Source organism: Paramormyrops kingsleyae, chromosome 8 (assembly GCF_048594095.1).
Source record: "Paramormyrops kingsleyae isolate MSU_618 chromosome 8, PKINGS_0.4, whole genome shotgun sequence".
NCBI classification, from domain to species: Eukaryota; Metazoa; Chordata; class Actinopteri; order Osteoglossiformes; family Mormyridae; genus Paramormyrops; species Paramormyrops kingsleyae.
In genome coordinates, this window is record NC_132804.1 from 27,608,040 (window position 1) to 27,629,983 (window position 21,944).

The following is a 21,944-nucleotide window of genomic DNA, read 5'->3' on the forward strand; positions in this document are numbered from 1 at the left end:
TGATTCTGTGAGCTTCTAAAAGGTGTAGGACGATTTGTAAGGTACTGGTCGCTTTGAGGATCTCTTTTTTCTGTAGGCTAGGTATTTAAAAGCGGATTGTGTCACACCAGTTTAATTCTTCTGAAACCCAGGATGGGGCACCAACCTATGACAGGGCGCACACACACACATACACACACACACCATTCACACCTATGGGCAATTCGGTAACTCCAATTAACCTCAGCATGTTTTTGGACTGTGAGGGGAAACCGGGGTACCTGGAGGAAACCCCACAATGACACGGAGAGAACATGCAGCCCCCGTCCCAGACGTATGAGGCAAACAATGCTCACAATGCCACCACCATGCCACACCCTGCTTTCAAACACTGAAGTTACGATTCATTTAAAGATGAGGTCATTCATCATAACCAAGAATTGAAGGCAAAGGAACTGTCTGGATGGGATGTCAATCCATCCCAGGGCTCATACACACAATCATACTCTCCAGGCGACTGTGAGACAATTTGCTTTGTGTCTTTGGCGGGAATCCTCACAGCATAGAAAGAACGGACTCCAGCCAAAACCCCCAACCCCAGAGATGTGAAGCAGCAGTACTAATCAACGAGCCACTTTTAATGACGTTTCTACAAGCGCTTCAGGGATCCTGTTTCAAAAATTCTGCCATCTAACTTTCTGCCACTAGAAAAACAATCTGTCAATACATACGACAAAAAGCTCAACAACTGAATTGCAGGTATTCGACGTGGACAAAAAAATAAAATGTCTTCCATCCATCGAGACTGTGTCTATGACACTGGGTATATGGTATAAATAAAAAAGGTACAAACATGGCACAATGAAATGTTGCCAAGCTTGACAAACACAGAGTCCTTCAAAACAATTAACGTAATTGCAGTTGAGTAACAGTTTATTGTTTCCAAGCATGTGCTGATTCGTAGGGCCAATCAGTTGACAAACAAGGAAATCCGGCCAGACACAGAGGCAATTCTGGGGAGGAAATCCGTTTTTGTTCCCCCTCTCAGTAAAGGATGTTTTCCTGCAGTCATTTTCCTGAAATCCATAGCAATGACGGTCTCCTGTCCCTGGGCTGCCCGGGGGCCCGGCCTCCCCCTGACGCACGGGACCCCGTTTGACCTCCCAGTCATGAGCCTGCGGGCTCCGGCGCTGGTGGGTTTGTGGGCTTCAGCCGCCAGCCGCTCCGAGATCAACATGCGTCTCCTTCTTCTTCTTATTTTGGGATTGGTCATGTCGTTCAGCGAGGAGCTCGAGGTAAGCCAATAGGCATCCTGCTTCTCCTCTTACCCCATGATAATTCTTTCTCTAAAAGCCCGGCATTCAGTTTTTAACAATTTTTATTTAAAAATGTTTTTTTTTTCCCCAGTGGCTGGGAAGTTGTAGCTGATAATGATTATTGTTTATATTTTAAGTTAAAATAAGTTCGTTGTCTTTGCTTCCATCATATTGCTATTATGGTGAAAGTTTTCATAGGAAACCGGAATTAAAGTGGAAAAGAACACAATTTTAAATAAAGCATAGTGGTATTATGTAAACACCACATGAGGTTGCTGTGTGACAGAGGGGGTTGTGAGCGGGGTGACCGGTATGCTTACGGCCCCCAGCAGGACCCGAACCCCCCGAACCGCTGCGACGAGCATCGAGCCATTAGCGCAGTTACACCATGCACTTCCTGTGCCGCCTCCCCAGCCATGACCTGCCCCAGGGGCTTCAGGAACACCAGCGGGGACATCGGGGACAGGGGCTGCAGGTGGCACTCCGGGCCGGAATGTTAGCTTGGGGGTGGGAGAGTGTCGTTTTGTTCCTGTATTAGTGTGTTAGTGTATGTTGGTGAATTGTTGTGTTAAGGTGTTTGTGTATTAGTGTATCAGTGTGTTAGTGTATTAGTATGTTTGTGTATTAGTGTGTTATGCTGTCAGTGTATTTTTGTATTATTGTGTTAGTTGAAGAGTGTGTTGCTGTGTTAGTTTGTTGCTGTTAGTGTATTAGTGTGTTACATTATTAGTGCGTCAGTGTGTTTTTGTATGTGTTAGTGTATTAGGGTGTTTGTGTATTAGTGTGTCAGTGCGTTAGTGTATTTGTGTATTAGTGTGTTAGTGTATCAGTGTGTTGGTATGTTTGTGTATTAATGTGTTACGTTGTCAGTGTGTTTGTGTATTATTGTGTTTAAGAGTGTGTTGCTGTTAGTGTATTAGTGTGTTTGTGTATTAGTGTGTTGTTGTGTTAGTTTGTTTCTATTAATGTGCTGGAGTATTAGTGTGTCAGTGTGTTTTATATTAGTGTGTTACTTTGTTAGAGTGTTAGAGCTGTGGCATGACACCTAGACCCTGGTGAGTCGCTGACACACTCACTTAGGCTTGGTACCTCAGCTCTCAACAAATAAAAACCTTGGATAGATCCGTCATGGTTCATTCCTTCTCTGTGTCATGGTGCCGCTATGTGATGCAGTTACACTGTGAGCATCGGGGGGCGCCTGCGGGTCCTACCCGGCTGCCGGCACACCTGTGAGAAGAGGGTGTCAGAGCTCAGATGCTGCCCCAACTTCTGGGGGCCTCTCTGTCTGCGTGAGTGGCTCGTCCCTCTTCCAGCTTTCCCTGCGATGGTTTTCAGACGTTAGCTGGGGTCTCGACGCCCCTGACATGATTTTTTTTTTCACAATTCCCCAGCATGCCCCAGCTGGTCAGGTGAAGCATGTAATGGGCATGGCAGCTGCATGGATGGAGCCGCAGGAAACGGCACATGCGTCTGTGATGTGAGTCGTGCTGCTGTTTTTCTGTGTGCTGCAATTTAAGTAGCATAGGAAAACTGAAGCTATTTTAGCATAGCTACTTTTGGTTCATCCTGTTCCGCATCAAACACAGGAGTTTATATCCTTTCATTTCCATATACATTTAGAAGTCATGTATCAATCTGCTTTTTCATGTGAGTTTGTCATTAAATGACTAGTATGGAGCGCACCTTTAGTTTCTTAGTGACTATACCACCTGCTGTCTGTGTCACTAAAGTTCAGTCTATGTTATGGTCTCCTCTGCTTGCTCCTTGCAATCCAGGAAGGATTCAGTGGATTGGCCTGTCAAGACTGTCAGAAGAGCAGTGCTTACGGGGAGCACTGTGATTCAGGTGGGCAGTGGCTAAAGCATCAATATAATCCAAAACCAGTCAAAATTAAGATTATATTCCTGTTCATGCTAGCATTAATGACCCAAAACCCAGTACAAATCATCTTGTATTTAGGTACTTATATATTCTGCCAATCTAATTCCTATTAGCAATATTTAAAATTATCATTATGATTTCAGGAGGATGATTTCAGCTATCAGTCACTGTTTCCTGTTTCCATGTAAAAATATAAGCAGTTGGGCAATAATTCAGTGGAATCAGCAGGACATTAGCATCAGTTGGCATTACATGTTTGCCAGCTTATTCCTCAGTGCAGTAGCTTTCCATTCAGAAGCCCTCTAGCCTGTGTAATATCGCTGAATCTGGATGGATCTCCACCTCTTCCCTGTTGCTCACCTGCTGTAGAGTGCAGTTGTGTCCATGGACAGTGTAACAAGGGGCCGAGAGGGAACGGGGAATGTTACTGCCAGCCCCCATACACAGGATCAAGATGCGACACAGGTAAAGAACCCCCCCCACACACAAGGTCAAGATGTAACACAGGTAAAGACCCCCCATACACAAGGTCAAGACACAACATAGGGAAAGACCCCCATACACAAGGTCAAGATACGACACAGGTAAAGACCCCCTTACAGAAGTTCAAGATACGACACAGGTAAAGACCCTCCATACACAGAATCAAAATGTGACACAGGTAAAGACCGCCCCATACACAGGATCAAGATGCGAGACAGATTAAGACCCTGTACACATGAGGCCATGATACGACACAGGTAAAGAAACCCCATACAGAAGGTCAAGATACAAGACAGGTAAAGACTGCACACACACAAAGCCTAGATGCAACACAGATATAGACACATAAGGCCAAGATATAACACAAGACCCTGCACACACATGGTCAAGATATGACCCAGGTAAAGACCCCCCATACACAACATCAAGATGCGTTACAGGTAAAGTCCCTGCACACAAGGTCAGGATGCAACACAGCTAAAGACCCCCCCTCCCCCCACATTGCGCCATTTTGTCTTGTTTGCTATAAATCCTGGGATTGGCACAGAGATTCCCCTTTGCAATAATTGATGTAAATGACAAAAAGGTCTGGATAGGTGGATTTTTAGAGTGTGGTTTTTGGTTTGCTAATACAATGTCAGTCTTCTGTGTGCGTTTTGGTATAGACCAGTTGTTAATGTTTCACTGTATCCATGTCTTTCAGTTACTGAATCCTGCTCAAACTGTCCCACTAACTCTTACTGCAAAGGGAATGGCAGCAACGCAGTGTGTGAGTGTCTTCCTGGCTTTAAGACGAATGGGAGCATTTGCGCAGGTAATACTCTTAAAAATAAGATAACAGGCACCTTATTGATCCCATGAGGATCTGCAACAAATTTCTGTCAGCTGTATATAAATGTCCATGATAAAAATGTGTCAGTTAGTGTTTGTCCAGAGCTTCTTAGTGTGTTTTGTCCAAATGTTACTTTCTTTAGCAGCCAAACCTTCTCCTGCCCATGTGACAGTCTATCAGGTGACAATCTCAGCATAGCAACTTCATCGCTTTACATCTGCGATCCAACGTGCATTTAAATAGCACATTTGAAATAATATTTTTATCACTATCACGCTAGTCCTTCTTTAAGCGAATAAATGTTTTAATAGTTTTTCAACTATGTCTCGTGTTGTGAGGTATTTGTGTCCGCGACACATGCGCTGAGAACGCGGATTGCACCTACCTGGGTGGGAGGGGCCCCCAGTGCAAATGCAAAGTGGGCTACGAAGGAGACGGCAAAGTCTGCCTGCCGGTCAATCCCTGCTCCGTGGACCACGGAGGCTGCCTCGCCAACTCCACCACATGTGTCTATGTTAGCCCGGGAAAGGTGAGCCGCTCTCCATTTGTATGTTCTCAGCCAGCAGTCTTAGGGACATTCTGAATGCTGTTGGATACTGTAGATCATCTTCATCCATCCATTCATCCATCCATCCATCCATCATCGGTCCATCCATCCATCCATCCATCCATCCATCATCGGTCCATCCATCTATCTATCTATCTATCTATCTATCTATCTATCTATCTATCTATCTATCATGTACAGAGGTCTCATACAGCAGTCAGAAGTGAGGGCCTGAGACTTCCACTCTGGCGTCTTCCATAACCACGTGTCAGTCTGTATTGTATGTAACTTGGCTGCCTTGTGCTGCCCCCCGACAGTCCCGCTGCGCCTGTAAGGGCACAATGGGAGGGTCCTCACCTTCAGAGGGGTGTGCCCCAAGATCCGCCTGCACAGATATGACGTGTGACAGCGGCGCACGCTGCGAGACAGGCCCCGACGAGCTGCCCAGGTGACTGGGGGGGGGGGGGTGGCTTTTGAGACTCTTATAATTCATATAAGCCGCGTCGGGCACTGGGAGATTGGTGCATTTCTGTTCCAGCTGCACTTGCGGCGCTCACCAGGTCGGCGATGGGAGGCGCTGTTTTGGGAGCATCATGGAAAGGGTCCTGGAGCTGGACAGGAGTGGGAGGCAGAATGGAGAAATCACGGGATCCGTGACTCTTTTTGGTAACAGGCTTATGCCGGCCAGCTGGACTCCTCACGATATCACGAGATGCAGGATGTCGCAAAATACAATCAAGATAACATTCATGTGGCAGGGTACACTGTGGACAGAATGCTTAATATAAATACTATATAACATAAATAAATATTAATAACCAGACTTCTCGGCATATTGCCTGCCTTTACATTCATTTCAAGCTTCTAAATAAATGATGGGGTTTATCTAATTATTCATGCTGTTGTGTGCTGTTGCAGAAAAGGGCTGCCAGATTACACTTAGCAAACACGGTCCGTTTACTGCCTTCGTCCCACTGCTGAGAGCAGCACCCACAGTAAGAGCAGATTCCCTGCCGGAACTTTGCTACGATTACGCAAGGCTGAGTCTTTGTAACCGGACGGGAGATTATCGTAGTGCTGCTACATCCTACCATGCTTGTCTTTGTAATAGGGAGTCTCAGAGAGTTCCTTCTGCAGACACCACCTCATCCTCGGGCAGCATCTCCTTAGAGATCTGCAGGGCAACAATTTCTGGACCTTTGGAGGAGATGCCGTCAGGTTCAAGGAAGACAAGGTGCGGCCCACGGTGGAGGGGAGGAGGTCCTGCGTCTGCTTCAGATCCCAATGCGAACATCGAATGACATTTAATACTGCTGACGTTTGATGTTTCGGTGGGGAAATTGTTTTTATATCTTGACAGCAATTCTGCCTCATCCGTGACCCGGACATCTTGTACTCGATAATCCAGAGTGACATTCCTGCATCCAATGGCATTATCCATATCATTGACACGCCAATCACAAACACTCACTCAGATGTCACTTCTGTTCATAAGCAGGTAAAGCAGCAGAAATCTTATCTTAATGATCCACTGCTTGTCAGAGAAGTTTGCAGGAGTTCATATTCACACGCTCATCTTATTTCATGTTATTTCAAGCTTGCAAATGAAACCGTCGGGGAAATTATTGCTCAGGATCCAAGATTCAGCCGATTCCGCTCACTGCTAGACGTAAGTGTCACCGGGCCATCAGGAAGTGCTTGGCGGATGTGTGACGGTGAGCAAGGAGACTGAGGGGACGTTGTGGACACGTTGATGTTTGAGCTGCTTGAGTTTGATGAGCCCCTGAGCAGCATCCTTCTCTCTCTGACTCCTCAGAGCTGCAGTCTTCCCGTGTCTTTGCGGAGTGCTGGTCCCCTCACGGTGTTCGCGCCCACAAATGAGGCCCTGGACCTCTTTCAGGACGGCACTGTAACATACATGATCACCCATGTGAGTGACCATTGCAAACCCCACCTGTATTGGTGAAAATCAGCTATTGGGACCAGAAGCATTAACTGATTACCTTCTGCTTCACAAAAGTGTCACTAAACACGTAAATGTGAATGCAAATGTGCAAATAACAGTACAATCATCATTCTTAATGTTGATCCATTGAAGTGCATTGCATTACTTATTTAGCTGTCCAGAGCAAGGTGAGATACATTGATTTCAGGCCCTGACAGGCTCACACCACTGGATCCTTTACTGCAGATCCATTAGCAGCATCGGCTGCCTCCCATTCTGACTAATACAACCATCCTGACACTCAGCCGTGTTTGATATTGCTGTGTTTGGCAAACCGTTAGCCGTAAGGTCGTGTTCTAATTCTGAAGGCGCAGCACAAGCTACAGGAGCTCCTGAAACACCACATCTTCTCTGCAGCGGCATCGGTAAGATCACCACGTCTGGTGTGCTCATCTGGGCCAACCAAGGCCGTAACTTTGGCTGGAACATTGGGGGGGGTCGAGGTCTCCACCCATTACAGGGGAAACATGATTATTGGGGGGGGGGGTTATATTGGCTGGATCTGATTATTGGGGGGGTCATGACCCCCCCTAACCCCCCTGATTAGTAGCTTCTCATCAAGGATGTTCTATTCCACTGAAGGGAAGTCCTACAGTACCACCTCACTCAACCACCACATAAGACTGAGATATTGTTCTAGCAGGGTGCTCAATGAATTCATTACATTATCAGATTAAGCCTTTTTCTGATTTGGCTCTCTTACATCAATGCATGCCCTTATCAGTAAACTGCCTTTCCAGGTTGCATTAGACCAGCTGGCCAGCATGTCTGAATTAGAAACGATGGCCAATCAGATCATAAGGGTTAATGTCACCAATGACGTAAGTAACTCCATTGCTTTCGAAAAAATACTTTAGCAATGAATTATAGGAGTGTCAAGAACGATAAAGAGTGTGGTTTTCTCTTCATTTACTCTTTACACCCTTGGTTGCTTTTTTTCCAAAGGGAAGGATGTTGCTTGGAGACAAAGAAGTGATATTAGGAAGCAGCAGTATCATAGCATCCAATGGGATCGTCCATCTGATTAATGGTGTTCTTGTCCCGCCCTCCATTGAGCCCATCTTGCCCAAGCGGTGTGACGTCACTGAGAGCATAATCACCACGGTAGGTTAAGAGTCTCCCTGTACAAGCTGGCATTGAAGAGTGTCTCACCTTTAGACAGGTAGATAGGGCATTTACAGTACAATGTCGATTTACAGTACCAGAAAACATACATTTAGACAGTAAAAAAGACATTTAGACAGTAAAACGGTAACAATAAATAAAAAATGCGAAACATTTTTACTAGGGCTATTCAGGTGAAGTAGCTTTTTCAAAGAGACTGGGATGTGAACGAGCAACCTTTTGGTTAGCTTAGGTTAGGTTAAGTTCATGCCCTTCCTATGTCGTTCCCATGGTTATGGTAGATGACTGATAACTTGGCAGGAGGCAAGTATTTAAGTGACTTAATTTGTGAGTACTGGATTTCCGGTGTAATTAACACAAATAGGCAGTAATCCAGACACAAGATACGCGACTATAATAGATAACTGTTGAATATCAGAAGAATCTATAAACAGCTTTAGATCAAAGTGTCCCATAAGGAGCTAAGAGAAGTGGGTCAGTTAATGTCTATGTATGACTTCTGCTGTGTATCATAAACAAGTAATGTAAACTAAATTCCTGCTGGCTGTTCAGGGTCCATGTGTGAGGTGTGACCAGCTGTCTGAGACCCACTGCCCATCTGGAACCACAGAACTGGTAAACACAACCCAGACACGTCTGTGGGGGCTAATACTCTGTGGTAGAACCTGGTGTGTATGGACTCGGGGGAGGCAGTATGGACTGGGGGGGGGACTGGGGGGGTGGCTCAGCAGGTTAGGCCTTCATGCCCCTGATCAAAAAGTCACCAGATTAAATCCCATGCTTAGCAGAAGAGCTGCATCATCATCAAGCCCCTGATTGGCCCTCAGGAGAACAAGTTGGGATATGCAAAAAAAACACATTTGGTGTGTCTAATATTTGTACAAATAAAGCTTTATTAGTCCAAAGATGCCCTCTAAGTGCCTTCTTATCCAAGAAAAGGGAAACTTAAAATCATATTTTGTGAACAGAGGATGAAGAAGAAACAAGAAAAAGTCATTGTTATGTTTGCTCTTTATTCACAGAGGAGTCATATGGTGGACTGTGAATACCAGGCTTCTTCTTCAAGCTCTGCTTTGAGCGTCGGGGGCTGTGCTAAATATTGCAACCTGACCCGGATGGTTGGTACCATGGGGGGCCCTTATGCAGCCCAGGAAAAGGCCTCACCTGGACAGATTTCCAGCCTCTACCTGTGACTCTCTTGCTCCTTCCAGAGAGCCGAGTGCTGTAAGGGGTTCTATGGACCGGACTGCAAGCCCTGCTCTGGAGGCTTCCAGGAGCCCTGCTACGGGAAAGGGACTGTAAGCAAGTCCTCTGCCTGCCTCCGTGGGAAATCCTCTCTGTCTACCCGAGAAGGAAAAGGAAGCGGGGAAACTGACTGCATGTTTCTTCCTCGTTCTTGAGCAGTGCCTGGATGGGATTACGGGGAACGGGACCTGCAGCTGCAAGCCGGGCTTCAAGGGCACTGCGTGTCACATCTGCGCAGACGAGGCCAAACACGGGGAGGAGTGTGATGAGGGTGAGCATAGCGGCTTAAGGAAAGTGTGGCCAATTTACTGTATCACTCTGTCTCCTCAAACCCCCAAAACTGTCATGCTTATTTTATCTATCTTCAGACTTGTTTCTTCCTCTTGCAGTTCACTCTAAGTGCATGATATGACAATGCATTACAGTATAGTAATATTTCCTTACCTCCACTCCAGGGGTGTATAGAGAGGTGGGAACTTAGGGGCACTGGCCCCAAATGAAAGCTGATTGGGCCCTTCTCCTGTCACTCCTCGATTCAAAACAACATAAATGAAGGCATGATGTGCCCCCTCTGCTTCAAGCTCCATTATTCTTTAAGAAAAAAAGGCAAAATTACAATGAAAAGTGACTCCAGTTGACTCTAACTGCATGATATAACAAGGCATTACAGTATAGGAATGTTTCCTTACCCCCACATATTGGCATCTGGCCTCCTTCACAACATCAGAGCTCCTTTGAAATGGAACTCTGTAGAGCTGCTTCATGCCCATATGGTTACTTCTTAAGACGCGGTCAATGGTGGTCAGGCTCACGTTGTTGGTGCTCCTAAATATACCCTGATCTGCGAGCACTGCCATCCTGATTTCACCCTAAATATGCCCTGATCTGCGAGCACTGCTGCCCTGATTTCACCCTAAATATGCCCTGATCTGCGAGCACTGCTGCCCTGATTTCACCCTAAATATGCCCTGATCTGCGAGCACTGCTGCCCTGATTTCACCCTAAATATGCCCTGATCTGCGAGCACTGCTGCCCTGATTTCACCCTAAATATGCCCTGATCTGCGAGCACTGCTGCCCTGATTTCACCCTAAATATGCCCTGATCTGCGAGCACTGCTGCCCTGATTTCCCGCAGCCTTATGCCATTGTTTGCCACAACCATGTTCACAACAGATGCCTCCATCTGAACATTAAAAATTATCCCTCTACCGCTAGAGAATGCCAGCCTTTGGATTCTATAAAGAATACATGTAATGGGAATGAGGAAACAATTACATAAAGTATATCACTGAAGATATTTCTGTAGATATTGTACAGCAACATTACCTGTTCTCCTGTCGAAAAATCCTGACAATGGATGCAACAGTGCTTCTGTTTATAACAGGTTGTACTCTTTGTCCAGCCTCTCTAAGTGAAAGGCCATGATTGATAACGTGATCAATAACAGTTGCCCGAATTTCTTCTGAAACTCGAGCCCTTCGAACTACACCTCCACCTCCACCTCGCACACGGACTCCTCTTCCTCGGACCCCTCTACCTCTCACTCTCACTCTCACTTTCATCTGCCTAAGACCTCCTCCATCCATGCTGGTAAAGAACAACACAGACGTGGCACCTTTTAAGGCCTAATTGAAGATTTGTGTGAAACAGGTGCTTCAGTGATTTCATACTGATCTAGGTAGTTTCTAATAGTTAGGAATAGGTGATTTCTGTTTGGTTAGCATAGCTAAAACAATGGAGTTTGGACTGCTTGAATGACATCCGTGTTAACTGTTTTGCAAAAGGGTGGGGAAAATGTGTCAATTGAATGAGAAAGGGTTAACACATTTGCCAAAAGGTGTCTTCTGCTCTGCTGAGATAATGATGATGAAAACTGAGTGGATCCCAGTTTCTTTAAGCAGGTCAAAGCAATCAAGAAAAACTGTATACAAGTACCTTCATAAAGGCCCATGATAGGAAGTACGGAGAGGTCTGACATTTGTTTTAATTTTTGTTTTAGTGTGTTGTTGTGTGCACTTAGTTTTTCATAGTGTCGCTGTGTGCCCTGAGTTTGTTTTTATTTGTTTCAGAGTGCCGCTGTGTGCATGGAGTCTGTGACAACAGGCCGGGCAGCACGGGGATCTGCAGAAAAGGCTCTTGTCAGCAAGGATTTTCCGGGGAGTTCTGCGATAAGACAGTCAAGCCCTGCGACTCTGATGGCACCTTCCAGATCTGCTACATTCACGCAGACTGTGATTTCTCTGGGCTCCACCCAATGTTAGTTTCCTGTGTTAAAAGACTGTTCTAGAAGCAGAAGGCATTGTTTGATTACTGCATCCATCCATCAGTCCAGTTGCTGTGCAATATTTTATTTCATGGTTGAAAGGCATCTTTTTATATCATATATACTACATGTATATTTTATATTCATTATATTAAATTTTATGATAATATATTATACCGAATATTATACCACTTATATAATAACAAAAATACTTAATATGCTTTATATATTTACTCATATTCTAATGTATGCATAATTTTCTTTGGAAATATCACTCACTATTACATTTTATTGGATCTACTATGTACGATAACAATAACGGCATTCTACTCTTTTCTATTCTGCTCCATTCATCCATCCATCCATCCATCCATCTAACATCCTTCTCCTAACTGCCTTTGAACTGCAGGTGCGTCTGCAGAGCAGGGTACGAAGGGGACGGACGCTCTTGCACCCCCATAAACCTCTGCCTCAGTGCCAGCCGAGGGGGGTGTGATAAAAATGTAAGTCTGACAAGATCTGCACACAGAAAGTGTTTCTCCTCTCTTCCTGTTTCTGCTGTGTTCTGCTTTCCAGGATACATATGCCTTTCCTGTTTTTGCTTTGCTAAGTACCATGAAATATTCTGCTTAAAATACCAAATTTGAAGCCCCCTACAGAGGTCCTCTTATCTCTCCTCAGGCCCAGTGCATTTACGCAGGGCCTGCAAACGTCTCCTGTGTCTGCAACCAGGGCTGGACTGGAGATGGGACGTACTGTGTGGAAGTTAATAACTGTTTACTGGAAAGTCATGGTGGTTGTCATGGAAACGCCAGCTGCATTTTTGTGGGCCCTGGGGAGGTAGCTATAAGCACATGATTTTAGCCTGACAGAAATTTGCCTTTTGGGATAAAACGGCACCATACAAATCCAGTCTTTGACTGGCAGCTCTTAATTACTTAACCCCGAATTAAGACAAAGTAACATAAGATAAACTTTGTTCATCCCAGCAGGAAATCCTTGTGCATACAGCAACAAAAGTATATTTTGCATACTTCAAGTACAGACAAACATATAGTGTCCTAATATCTGATTTAAATAGTTAGTCATTAAAATGTATGTGAGAACCTGGTGAAACGTATTTGTGCGGCACGCGGAAGATCCTTTTTATCTTTTTAACATTTTGGGTATAATGCATGTTTACGGCTTCTCAGTTTGCTTCACGAATGCTCCAGCAAACACACATGCAGCCTGCTTTTTGTTTCTGTTTGCAGCACGAATGCATCTGTAACAGAGGTTACCAGGGCGATGGCATATCCTGTGACATCATCAACCCCTGTTTGATTGACAACGGAGGCTGCCACATGCTGGTTGGTGAATCCATTTAGCCTCTCCTGACTAGCAACACCTCTCAGCCAATAGGAGCAAAGTGCAAAGACTGGAGTAATTGACCGGTTTACCATGGCATCAGTACTCTATTGATTGCATTGGTTTGTTGTTTGCAATGGCTAATATGAGACTTTTGCCACAATGGCCAAAGCATTAGCAATGTGAATTTATAAATTAATTTATAAATGTCAGACATATTTTGCAGGGATTGCTTGAAATGTCAACTCATAGATGCTCACTGAGGAATTTCCTTCCAATCAGGCTTCTTGTGAGCTGCGGGAAGGTGGAACGTACATGTGTGTCTGTCCAGCTGGCTACAGTGGAGATGGGACTATGTGTTACGGCAGCATATTAATTGTTGGTGAAAGTCATATGCCATCTGTTTCATGAAAATTATTTCGGACGTATATTCTGCCCAATAAATGCCAATGCGTCTTTGTAATTTTCCCTAATGTATTTGATTCAGGAGCTGGATGCAAATTCAGACTTTTATCAGTTTAATGACTTCATCAAGGTATACTGCTTATTTCCAATAGAATTTCATTTAGAATTGAGTTCATTGTATTCAATTTGCATGGATTTTCAATCGTTCACTGTTTCCGATCAATAGCATTACATTGCTCTTTTTTTCCCCTTAAACAGAAATCCTCTCCATTGAACCTTAAAGGCAATGTAACAGCACTGGTGCCATCAAAAGATGCCTTCAACAATCTAAATGATAATGAAATGAAGTTTTGGAATGACCCTTACAGGCTTCCGTATTTACTTAAGTAAGTAGCATAGCACATATCAGCAAATTATCCAGCAATTGCTGACAGTATATTTAGCTCCCAGTTTGTGTTGCCAGGGTGCACTTTTTAGAAGGTGCTTTTTCATATGAGGACCTGAAGAAGCATGTAAATAAGGATCTGGCAACCCTCAACCCTCAAACTAAATGGGGAATAAAGGACCAAAACGGGGTATGTTAGCTAATGTTATTATTTTATTGGTGTTATACTACTTTAATTGATGCTGTACTGTTTTTGTTTTTTATTCATGCCACTCTACTCAAACAATTAAGCGACAGTAAAACTGCACAAAAACTTTCTCAAATTTGACGTCAATAATTGAAAATTGCCTTATACGTTACTAGATCAGTATTTTACTGAAGAAGTTTACATGATAATGTGGATCACCTCAGAGACTGAACCCAAAATTTATCAGTCTATCTGTCTTACATGGCATGAATGTGCCAGACCTTATATACAGTTTTTCGCGTTACATTATCAACATTACATTGAACATCACAGTCATTACTGGTATTTACTAGGAGCTCCTGTTCATTAATAATCATTGACTATAAAATGACAGAATGTCACATTCTTCTTCATCAGGTATGAATGTGTTTTTCTCTGTCTCTTCATTTTACATTTTATTTTCCTTGTGCCATTTATCTTCGTCTATTGTGTACATCAGCCTACACAGTGTGTGGATTTGGACCAAGTTTGTGCCAATTAAATGTCAGTGAAATTCCTATTTGTCAGGAGGTCATGGTACAGAACGCAAGCATCATCATCCCAGACATCCCCGCTACGAATGGATACATCCATGTCATTGATAAGGTATTTCTCTGCATTTCCTGCCAATGTGATTACTCATGCACCCTGTAATATTATAGTTTTGTCTGTTGTTTGACTGAGGGAACCATGCAATACTGTAATTCCAATGCACTTGTGTTGCTGTAACTGCCAATTTACATCTACATATTTGGCAGTAGTTTTGGTCCAGAGCAGAGTACAGCGAGGTAAATAGCACATTGCAAAAACACCCATGTTGTCTGGGAGTTAACTATACATAAGTGCAGCTAGCCTGAGCTTACAATGAATACCAAGTCTAAGCAGTTTTTGGAGCAGGAGCTACAAACAGCTACAAAACTACACGTAAAGTAAGAACCTAATAAGACTATGCAAAGGCCAGTAAATGCAACATAAGAGCGTTCAAAGAACAATCGGGATAGTAAAGGAATTCATGGAACAGATGGATTTTGAGGCATTTCTTGAAGGTGAAGAGGAAGTCTGATGATCAGATGTGGTTCATTCCACCATCAGGGAACCACACAAGAGAACCATTTGTGTAAATGGCAAATAAAGATTCAATTCAATTCAATTCAATTCAATTCCACCTTGGTAACTTGATGATGCAACAGTGATGTGACGATAATAATGACAAAGGTGAGGGACTCTCCTCAGGTTCTGACGCCACGGCTCTCAGACCTGCCCCAGGCCCCCCCCACGTTGATGGAGCTACTGAACCAAACTCCAGCTTTCAGTCTTTTCAGGCAGGCCACACTGGTAAGATGAAGGTTTTACGGAGGTGAAATGTCACTGTCCTTTCCATTGTACCATGTAGCTTCTGCATTGCCATGGCCACACAAGCACCTCTAGACTTACGTAACACTGCCTCACGTACATCCAGACTGATATCTGAGATACTTAGACCTTATGGAAGCATTAATGGACAAAGGCAACATACATTGAAAATATATTTAAACTTTATGTTTTCACTTACACTACATGGACAAAAATATTGGGCCATTATACCTACAGGAACTTTTATGACATCCCATTCTAAATCCATCAAAATGGAGTTGGTCCCCCCTTTGCAGCTATAACAGTTGCCGTTCTTCTGGGAAGGCTTTCCACAAGACTTTGGCATGTGTTTGGCACATTAATAATTCCCTTCTCTGGAACTAAGGCGCCAAACCAAACCCCCTGAAAAGCAACCCCATACCATTATCCCTCCTCCACCAACCTCACAGTGCAGTCAGGCAGGTAACGTTCCACTAGCATCTGCCAAACCCAGACTCATCCTTCAGAATTCCAGACAGAGAAGCATGATTAGTCACTCAACAGAACATGTCTCCACTGCTTCAGAGTGACGGTTTGCTTTACACCACTGTGATGCTTAGCATTGTGCTTGCTGGTGTGAGGTTTGCATGCAGCTGCTCGGCCATGGAAGCCCATTCCGTGCAGCTACCATTTTTTTACAGGTTTTTTTACAGGTTTTGTGCTGGGGTTAATATCAGAGGAAGCTTGGAACTCTGCAGTCACTGAGTCAACTTTAACATTCTATTCACCCACTCTGTTACTTTACGTGGTCTTCATGGCTGAGTTTCTGTTATTCCTAAATGCTTTTGCTTTGCAATAATACCACTTACAGTTGACCATGGAATATCTAGCAGAGAAGAAATTTCAGGAACTTTCTTGCTGACTTATTGGCATCCTATGACAGTACCACACTTGAATTCACTGCGCCCTTAAGAACGACCAATTCTTTCACAAATGTTTGTCAACCTGACTGCATGGCTGGGTGCTTGATTTTATACACCTGTGGCAACGGGTCTGAATGAAACACTTGAGTGATTAAGAGGCATGTCCCAATACTTTTGTCCATATAGTGTATCTTGTATGTGTTCTTTAGTACATATTACATTTTTGACTTATGTGTTTTTTGCTATAAGAATGAAGGATTTTAGAAGGTAAATCTGACTTATGTATGGGGTTGATAACTGCCTGTGTTTGTGATTATGTTAAGTGGAAACATTATTGTTATTTTTGGATAGCTGTACAATCTGACAGACATCATCCAGTCACAGAAATATACTCTCTTCGTCCCACTTGATGATGCCATCAGGAAACATATGAGTGAGACGAATTCTACAGGACTGGTTTGTCAACTTTACTGATTATACCAAAATTTATTTCATTGGTTTGTTTGAGTCAGCACTTTTCCATGTGGTTACTAGTCACGGTTTGAGTTGTAATGTAATGTTTCACTATTTCAACTTTGTTTATCAGCATTTGAAAAGAGTTTGAACTATGATTTCCCACCAGGATGAAGGTGCCTTCAAGTATCACATCATTGTCAGTGAACGGCTGTATCCCGATGACCTCAGGAACGGGACGGTGAAGAGCACGCTCCTAGGCCCCGCCCACCAGATCATGTTTCATACTAACCATCAGAACGAGGTGCAGTTACACAACATGACCTCCAGTTCACCGGAGACTTAGCCACTTGATGCCCAGCACTGACTCTAAGCATGTGCTTCACTACCCGTTTGCAGATATTTGCTAATGAAGTCGCCCTAGATGGAAACTTCACTGTAACCAAGAATGGGGCTGTGTTTGGTATTTCCCAGCTCTTTGAAATTCACAAGAATCGCTGTATCAAAGATGCGATGATAAAAATCAGAGTAAGCATCTCGCTTCCGCAGCAGTTATTTAATTGAAATGAAGTTGTGTGCGACACCGTCAAGTGAACTAGATCTGTACTTTTGTTTTTATATAACTGACATCACTGGAAACTATCCAGTGCGCTGAGCTTGTATTGTATGTTTGAATCCCTCAGGGGAAATGTGGATCCTGTGAAATGTCCCCAAGATGTCCACGTAACTCCATTCCTGTAAGCTTATTTCTCAGTAACGATCAGGTACTCAGTCGGTGATCTCCTTGCTGTCAGTTAAACTTTGGCGGATGCATGGCTTTGCAGGTGACCCTTGCATTCCCATCTAACATGGAACCGAACTGCAATTACGGGAAACAAGTGAAATCTGTATCGGGCTGCATGACGGACTGCTTCAGAAAGGAAAAGGTACACGTGGCTATCATCACTGCCCATTGCTGATTGAGTTGCGGTCGGACTGCGATGCAGCCAGATGAACTCACCCTGTCCGCCCGTGTTACAGGACCACTCCTGCTGCCCGGGGTATTTTGGACACGGCTGCTTCAAATGCCCTGGAAAGCTGGGTAACTGGTGCTCGGGTAACGGGCGGTGCCAGGATGGCACCTTTGGCAGCGGGGACTGTCTGTGTAACGAGGGCTTCCATGGGACGGCCTGCGAAACCTGCGACCCCGGGAGATACGGCAAGGACTGCAAGTCAGGTAGTAACGAGAACACCGGCTACCATCTCTATCCCCGTAGCTGCCTTCGTGCTTGAATCCTCCGTGTCTCTCAAGAGGCTCACATCGATAACACAGCCTTCCTGAATCATCATATTCTGAGCTATGATGTACTATGTCGCAGATTGTGGTCAGTCGATCAATGAATCAAGTAATCAATCAATCATAGATTCATTTGTCACATACACAGTTGCACATAAACACATTCTCTCTATAAAGTGCAGGGAAATGCCTGGTTGCCTGACTCTAAGAAATAAAAGAATATACATTAAACATTAATCATAAATATCCATAAATAATGTGTGATTAGCAGTAAAGTGACAGATGGTACTGGAAGGAGAATAAATGAGTCAGTATTTAGAAATTCAGGCTGTAGAGTTACTGCATGATGCGTTGGCTGTAGATACAGACAGGTGAGAGGAAGCTTGGGGGTCACAATGCAGGGGCAGCCAATGTGCAGCCCCCCCTGAGAGCTGGGGGTTAAGGGCCTCCCTCCAGGGCACAAATGGTCATTGGTCTGCCAGCCGCAGGATCTGAACCACTGATTTTCTGACCTCAAGCACAGAGGCCTAAACCCCTGAGCCACACACCTCCATCAATGGCAAGCAGAAGCATCCAGAAATAACTGGGCACTTTTACAGGGAGTTCCACTAGTTTATAGGGAGTGTTAATTATAGCTTTAACATGTATCTACTGTGAGAAGAATGCTTGTTTGGCTGGAGACCGTTGCAGCTGACTGGCCTGAAGCCATCGTGGTGCATAAATATTATTATATTGAAATATTTGTCAATGAAGCATCATATGAGATATATTTTGTCTCGTTATGCAGTGTGTAACTGTGGAAATGGCAAGTGTACTGACGGCCTGGATGGAGATGGAAGGTGCCTTTGCTACAAGGGCTGGAAGGGCGTGAACTGCTCTGTGGGTGAGCTATGGCAGGATGACTGTGAGAACAATATTCCATAAGAGAACTTCATTTTGTTCCTGTTTAAAAGATTTTTTACCTTCATTTCTGGACTCAATTTTCTGATTGAACCTCATTTCTGATTGTATCCTGATTGTAGGGATTTCATCTAAATTACTATAAATTTATGAAGTGATACCATATCTCAACCGGGTGTTTAAAACATGACCCCACATGTAAAGTATCACAGAGAAAACATTTTAAACACTATAATGGAAAAAGCTGCACTGTTAATCAATTTTTGATACTATTGCCATTAAAATATGTTCTCAGTGGGGATTATATGTGATGGAATGAAAGGGGATCTGTCCGGGAGATCTGTAATATGTGATGGAATGAAAGAGGGGATCTGTCCGGGAGATCTGTAATATGTGATGGAATGAAAGAGGGGATCTGTCCGGGAGATCTGTAATATGTGATGGAATGAAAGAGGGGATCTGTCCGGGAGATCTTTAATATGTGATGGAATGAAAGAGGGGATCTGTCCGGGAGATCTTTAATATGTGATGGAATGAAAGAGGGGGTTTGTCCGGGAGATCTATAATATGTGATGGAATGAGAGAGGGGGTTTGTCCGGGAGATCTATAATATGTGATGGAATGAAAGAGGGGGTTTGTCCGGGAGATCTATAATATGTGATGGAATGAAAGAGGGGCTTTGTCCGGGAGATCTATAATATGTGATGGAATGAAAGAGGGGGTTTGTCCGGGAGATCTATAATATGTGAACATTTCTGCCATGCAGATAGTGACAGTGCAGTTTTTCAGTATGTTTCCCCCAAATATGAATAAAGCAGGTTTGTAATTAAAAACTAAACAGATATTATTTTCCATTTGCACAAGCATGAGTACAGGTACATCGGTATGCTACTTTTTGCATATCCCGTCTTACTCTCCTTTGAGACAAACACACACATACAGGGAGGCGAGAGCATAGCTTGGGATCAGAGTGCAGGGTCAGGGCATTTATTGGGGCCCCTAAGAACCTTTCCCAATGGGCCAACAGGGATGTGACTATTCTGCTGAGACTAGGGCTCAAACCGACAACCATCCGATCACAGGCACAGAGGCCTAAGCCATCGATATAAGATAAGATAAGATGTTGATTCCAGGGGGAAATTCTGGTGCATGCAGCAGCAAGGTATATACGGTGCACAGATAAAAACATATAGACAAAGGTCACAGACATAAAACACAGTATGAACCGGGGGCATGGCTGTGGGTGCCTTTGGACTACGCAGTGTAGATTTATTGCATAACATCCCTTGGGTTTGCTGCTTGATACTTTACGCGGTCGCTGTGTGCGAAGCTGTTTTCATTGCCCCTAGATCTGCTATGGGTGCTTGTTCAGATTCTGAATATATTGTCTAGTAGTAACTGAACATAGGGGATTGGTTTGATTGTCATGGCTGTTGAGGGTTGTCAGTATGATGACACAGCAGGGCAACGTATAGCAGAACACTTTCTCCTCTGTACTGCACTGTAAGTGCTACTGAGCTATACTGGATTGTGTGGGCCACCAGATTTTATTCTGGTCCAACTGCTACTTCATTTCTGGCGACACCACTGGTGTGAACATAAATTAAGAAAGTACACAATAGACAAATAGAATATTCTAAAACAGAAAATGAAGGAAATAAATAAGTACTGGATAACAGTGGTGAGAATGAAAGGGGCTGTGACCTAGGCAAGAAGCATTTTAAATGTAACTTAGTGTAACACTGTTTTTTATCTGTTCATTCTCCCTGCCTTGGCCCATTTCCGCCTCGCTCTTTCTGCAGAGATAGCGTCGGACGCCTGCGGGGGTGTCTGTGATGACAATGCCAAGTGAGTGCGCCTTTTCTTTCCGGCAGTGACAGGTGGAATGTCATTCTGACACTCGCCCCAAATGTCTTTTCGGAAGTTAGCACTCGAGCAATTGATGCTGCAGGAAATGATGTCAAGAATATGCCTGGACATCATCCAGTGCTTTTATTGTCATTCCTAAGCAAACATTAGCAGTATGGAAGTGGACGCAAGTCTGCATGCCCACAGAATGGGAAAACGTTTAATTTATTTCAGTCCTGCCTTTGATTTATTCAGGCACTGCACTACACTTTCTTATTTTACTTTTACCATATTTAATTACCTGCTATGAAGTATTTTTTTTTATACTATATTTCGCTATATTCAATTACTTGTCTATATTACCATCTTTCTCTCTGTTAAGCACGTAGGATTGCTTCAGTGTATGAAATGTGCTATATAAAAATACCTTTACCTGCCTTGCCTGAATGCTGCGGATATATCATGCACATACAAAAGGTCACCTGAACACTATTTTCATCTCTTTTTTGAGGGATGGGTGGTATGTAACAACCACATTAAAAGTAACCAAGCAATGCAGAGCATCTCTCTCCACCGACACTAACAGATCTTCGTCGTCTTGCAGCTGCATCACCGACGGTCCGACATTCCCTCCCACATGCTCCTGTATGGCTGGTTACCAGGGCAACGGAACCTCCTGTCAAGGTGAGCTCGAGTTATGGCCTTTGGACTTTAGGGTTAGACTAACTAGGGTTAGTGTGTGGCTCAGTGAGGGAGCCTGTGATCAGGAGGTCAGCTGACTGAGCCCCATGATCAGCAAAGCACCCACATTTACATTGGGCCCTTGAGCAGGACCCTTCATTTCTGCAAAATGTCCAGGGATGCTGGATGAATGACTGAACTGGCACCCTGACCCCAAGCTTCACTCTCACCTCTATATGTGTGTATGTGTCTTAAAAAGGAGAGCAAGGTGGTATATGTGAAAACAAACAAATGAAATGTAATGTATTACCACTGTTTTAAATTCACAACATAATGCAGGAATTTGATTTTATATCTGACTTCCATGTTCAAATTGCTACAGTGCATGCTGTCTCTTGTGCAGTGACTGGGCGCTATAATTCTCTTCAGAACAGCAGTTTAGTCAGGGCAGGCAATGGCAGCTGTGTGTAAGAGCAGTTGCTCTAAGGCGG

General features: G+C 44.0%; 1 protein-coding gene across 3 annotated transcripts in view; it reads left to right on the forward strand.

Annotated features, from left to right (window-relative positions):
- The first annotated feature begins 243 nt into the window (after positions 1-243).
- stab1 (stabilin 1) overlaps positions 244-21,944 on the forward strand; it is a 36,604-nt gene continuing 14,903 nt past the window's right edge. The window contains exons 1-41 of one of the 3 annotated variants that reach the window (XR_011992665.1): positions 244-1,274; positions 1,625-1,770; positions 2,469-2,584; positions 2,687-2,772; positions 3,071-3,140; positions 3,546-3,641; positions 4,363-4,473; positions 4,830-5,020; positions 5,356-5,486; positions 5,577-5,704; positions 5,957-6,033; positions 6,150-6,272; positions 6,399-6,536; positions 6,636-6,707; positions 6,855-6,968; positions 7,352-7,408; positions 7,784-7,864; positions 7,989-8,147; positions 8,721-8,783; positions 9,191-9,286; positions 9,380-9,466; positions 9,573-9,684; positions 11,484-11,670; positions 12,087-12,180; positions 12,359-12,517; positions 12,931-13,026; positions 13,307-13,402; positions 13,512-13,559; positions 13,688-13,815; positions 13,893-14,004; positions 14,569-14,646; positions 15,274-15,375; positions 16,647-16,751; positions 16,918-17,052; positions 17,148-17,276; positions 17,432-17,485; positions 17,573-17,674; positions 17,769-17,964; positions 18,812-18,907; positions 20,727-20,772; positions 21,377-21,456. Coding sequence is in view for 2 of the 3 variants with exons in the window: in XM_072715573.1 (XP_072571674.1) it covers positions 1,071-1,274; positions 1,625-1,770; positions 2,469-2,584; positions 2,687-2,772; positions 3,071-3,140; positions 3,546-3,641; positions 4,363-4,473; positions 4,830-5,020; positions 5,356-5,486; positions 5,577-5,704; positions 5,957-6,033; positions 6,150-6,272; positions 6,399-6,536; positions 6,636-6,707; positions 6,855-6,968; positions 7,352-7,408; positions 7,784-7,864; positions 7,989-8,147; positions 8,721-8,783; positions 9,191-9,286; positions 9,380-9,466; positions 9,573-9,684; positions 11,484-11,670; positions 12,087-12,180; positions 12,359-12,517; positions 12,931-13,026; positions 13,307-13,402; positions 13,512-13,559; positions 13,688-13,815; positions 13,893-14,004; positions 14,569-14,646; positions 15,274-15,375; positions 16,647-16,751; positions 16,918-17,052; positions 17,148-17,276; positions 17,432-17,485; positions 17,573-17,674; positions 17,769-17,964; positions 18,812-18,907; positions 20,727-20,772; positions 21,377-21,456 (4,501 nt within the window). In the remaining variant the exon portion in view is untranslated. The remainder of the gene's footprint in view (positions 1,275-1,624; positions 1,771-2,468; positions 2,585-2,686; positions 2,773-3,070; positions 3,141-3,545; positions 3,642-4,362; positions 4,474-4,829; positions 5,021-5,355; positions 5,487-5,576; positions 5,705-5,956; positions 6,034-6,149; positions 6,273-6,398; positions 6,537-6,635; positions 6,708-6,854; positions 6,969-7,351; positions 7,409-7,783; positions 7,865-7,988; positions 8,148-8,720; positions 8,784-9,190; positions 9,287-9,379; positions 9,467-9,572; positions 9,685-11,483; positions 11,671-12,086; positions 12,181-12,358; positions 12,518-12,930; positions 13,027-13,306; positions 13,403-13,511; positions 13,560-13,687; positions 13,816-13,892; positions 14,005-14,568; positions 14,647-15,273; positions 15,376-16,646; positions 16,752-16,917; positions 17,053-17,147; positions 17,277-17,431; positions 17,486-17,572; positions 17,675-17,768; positions 17,965-18,811; positions 18,908-20,726; positions 20,773-21,376; positions 21,457-21,944) is intronic. The other 2 variants (XM_072715573.1, XM_072715574.1) reach the window with 2 other exon arrangements.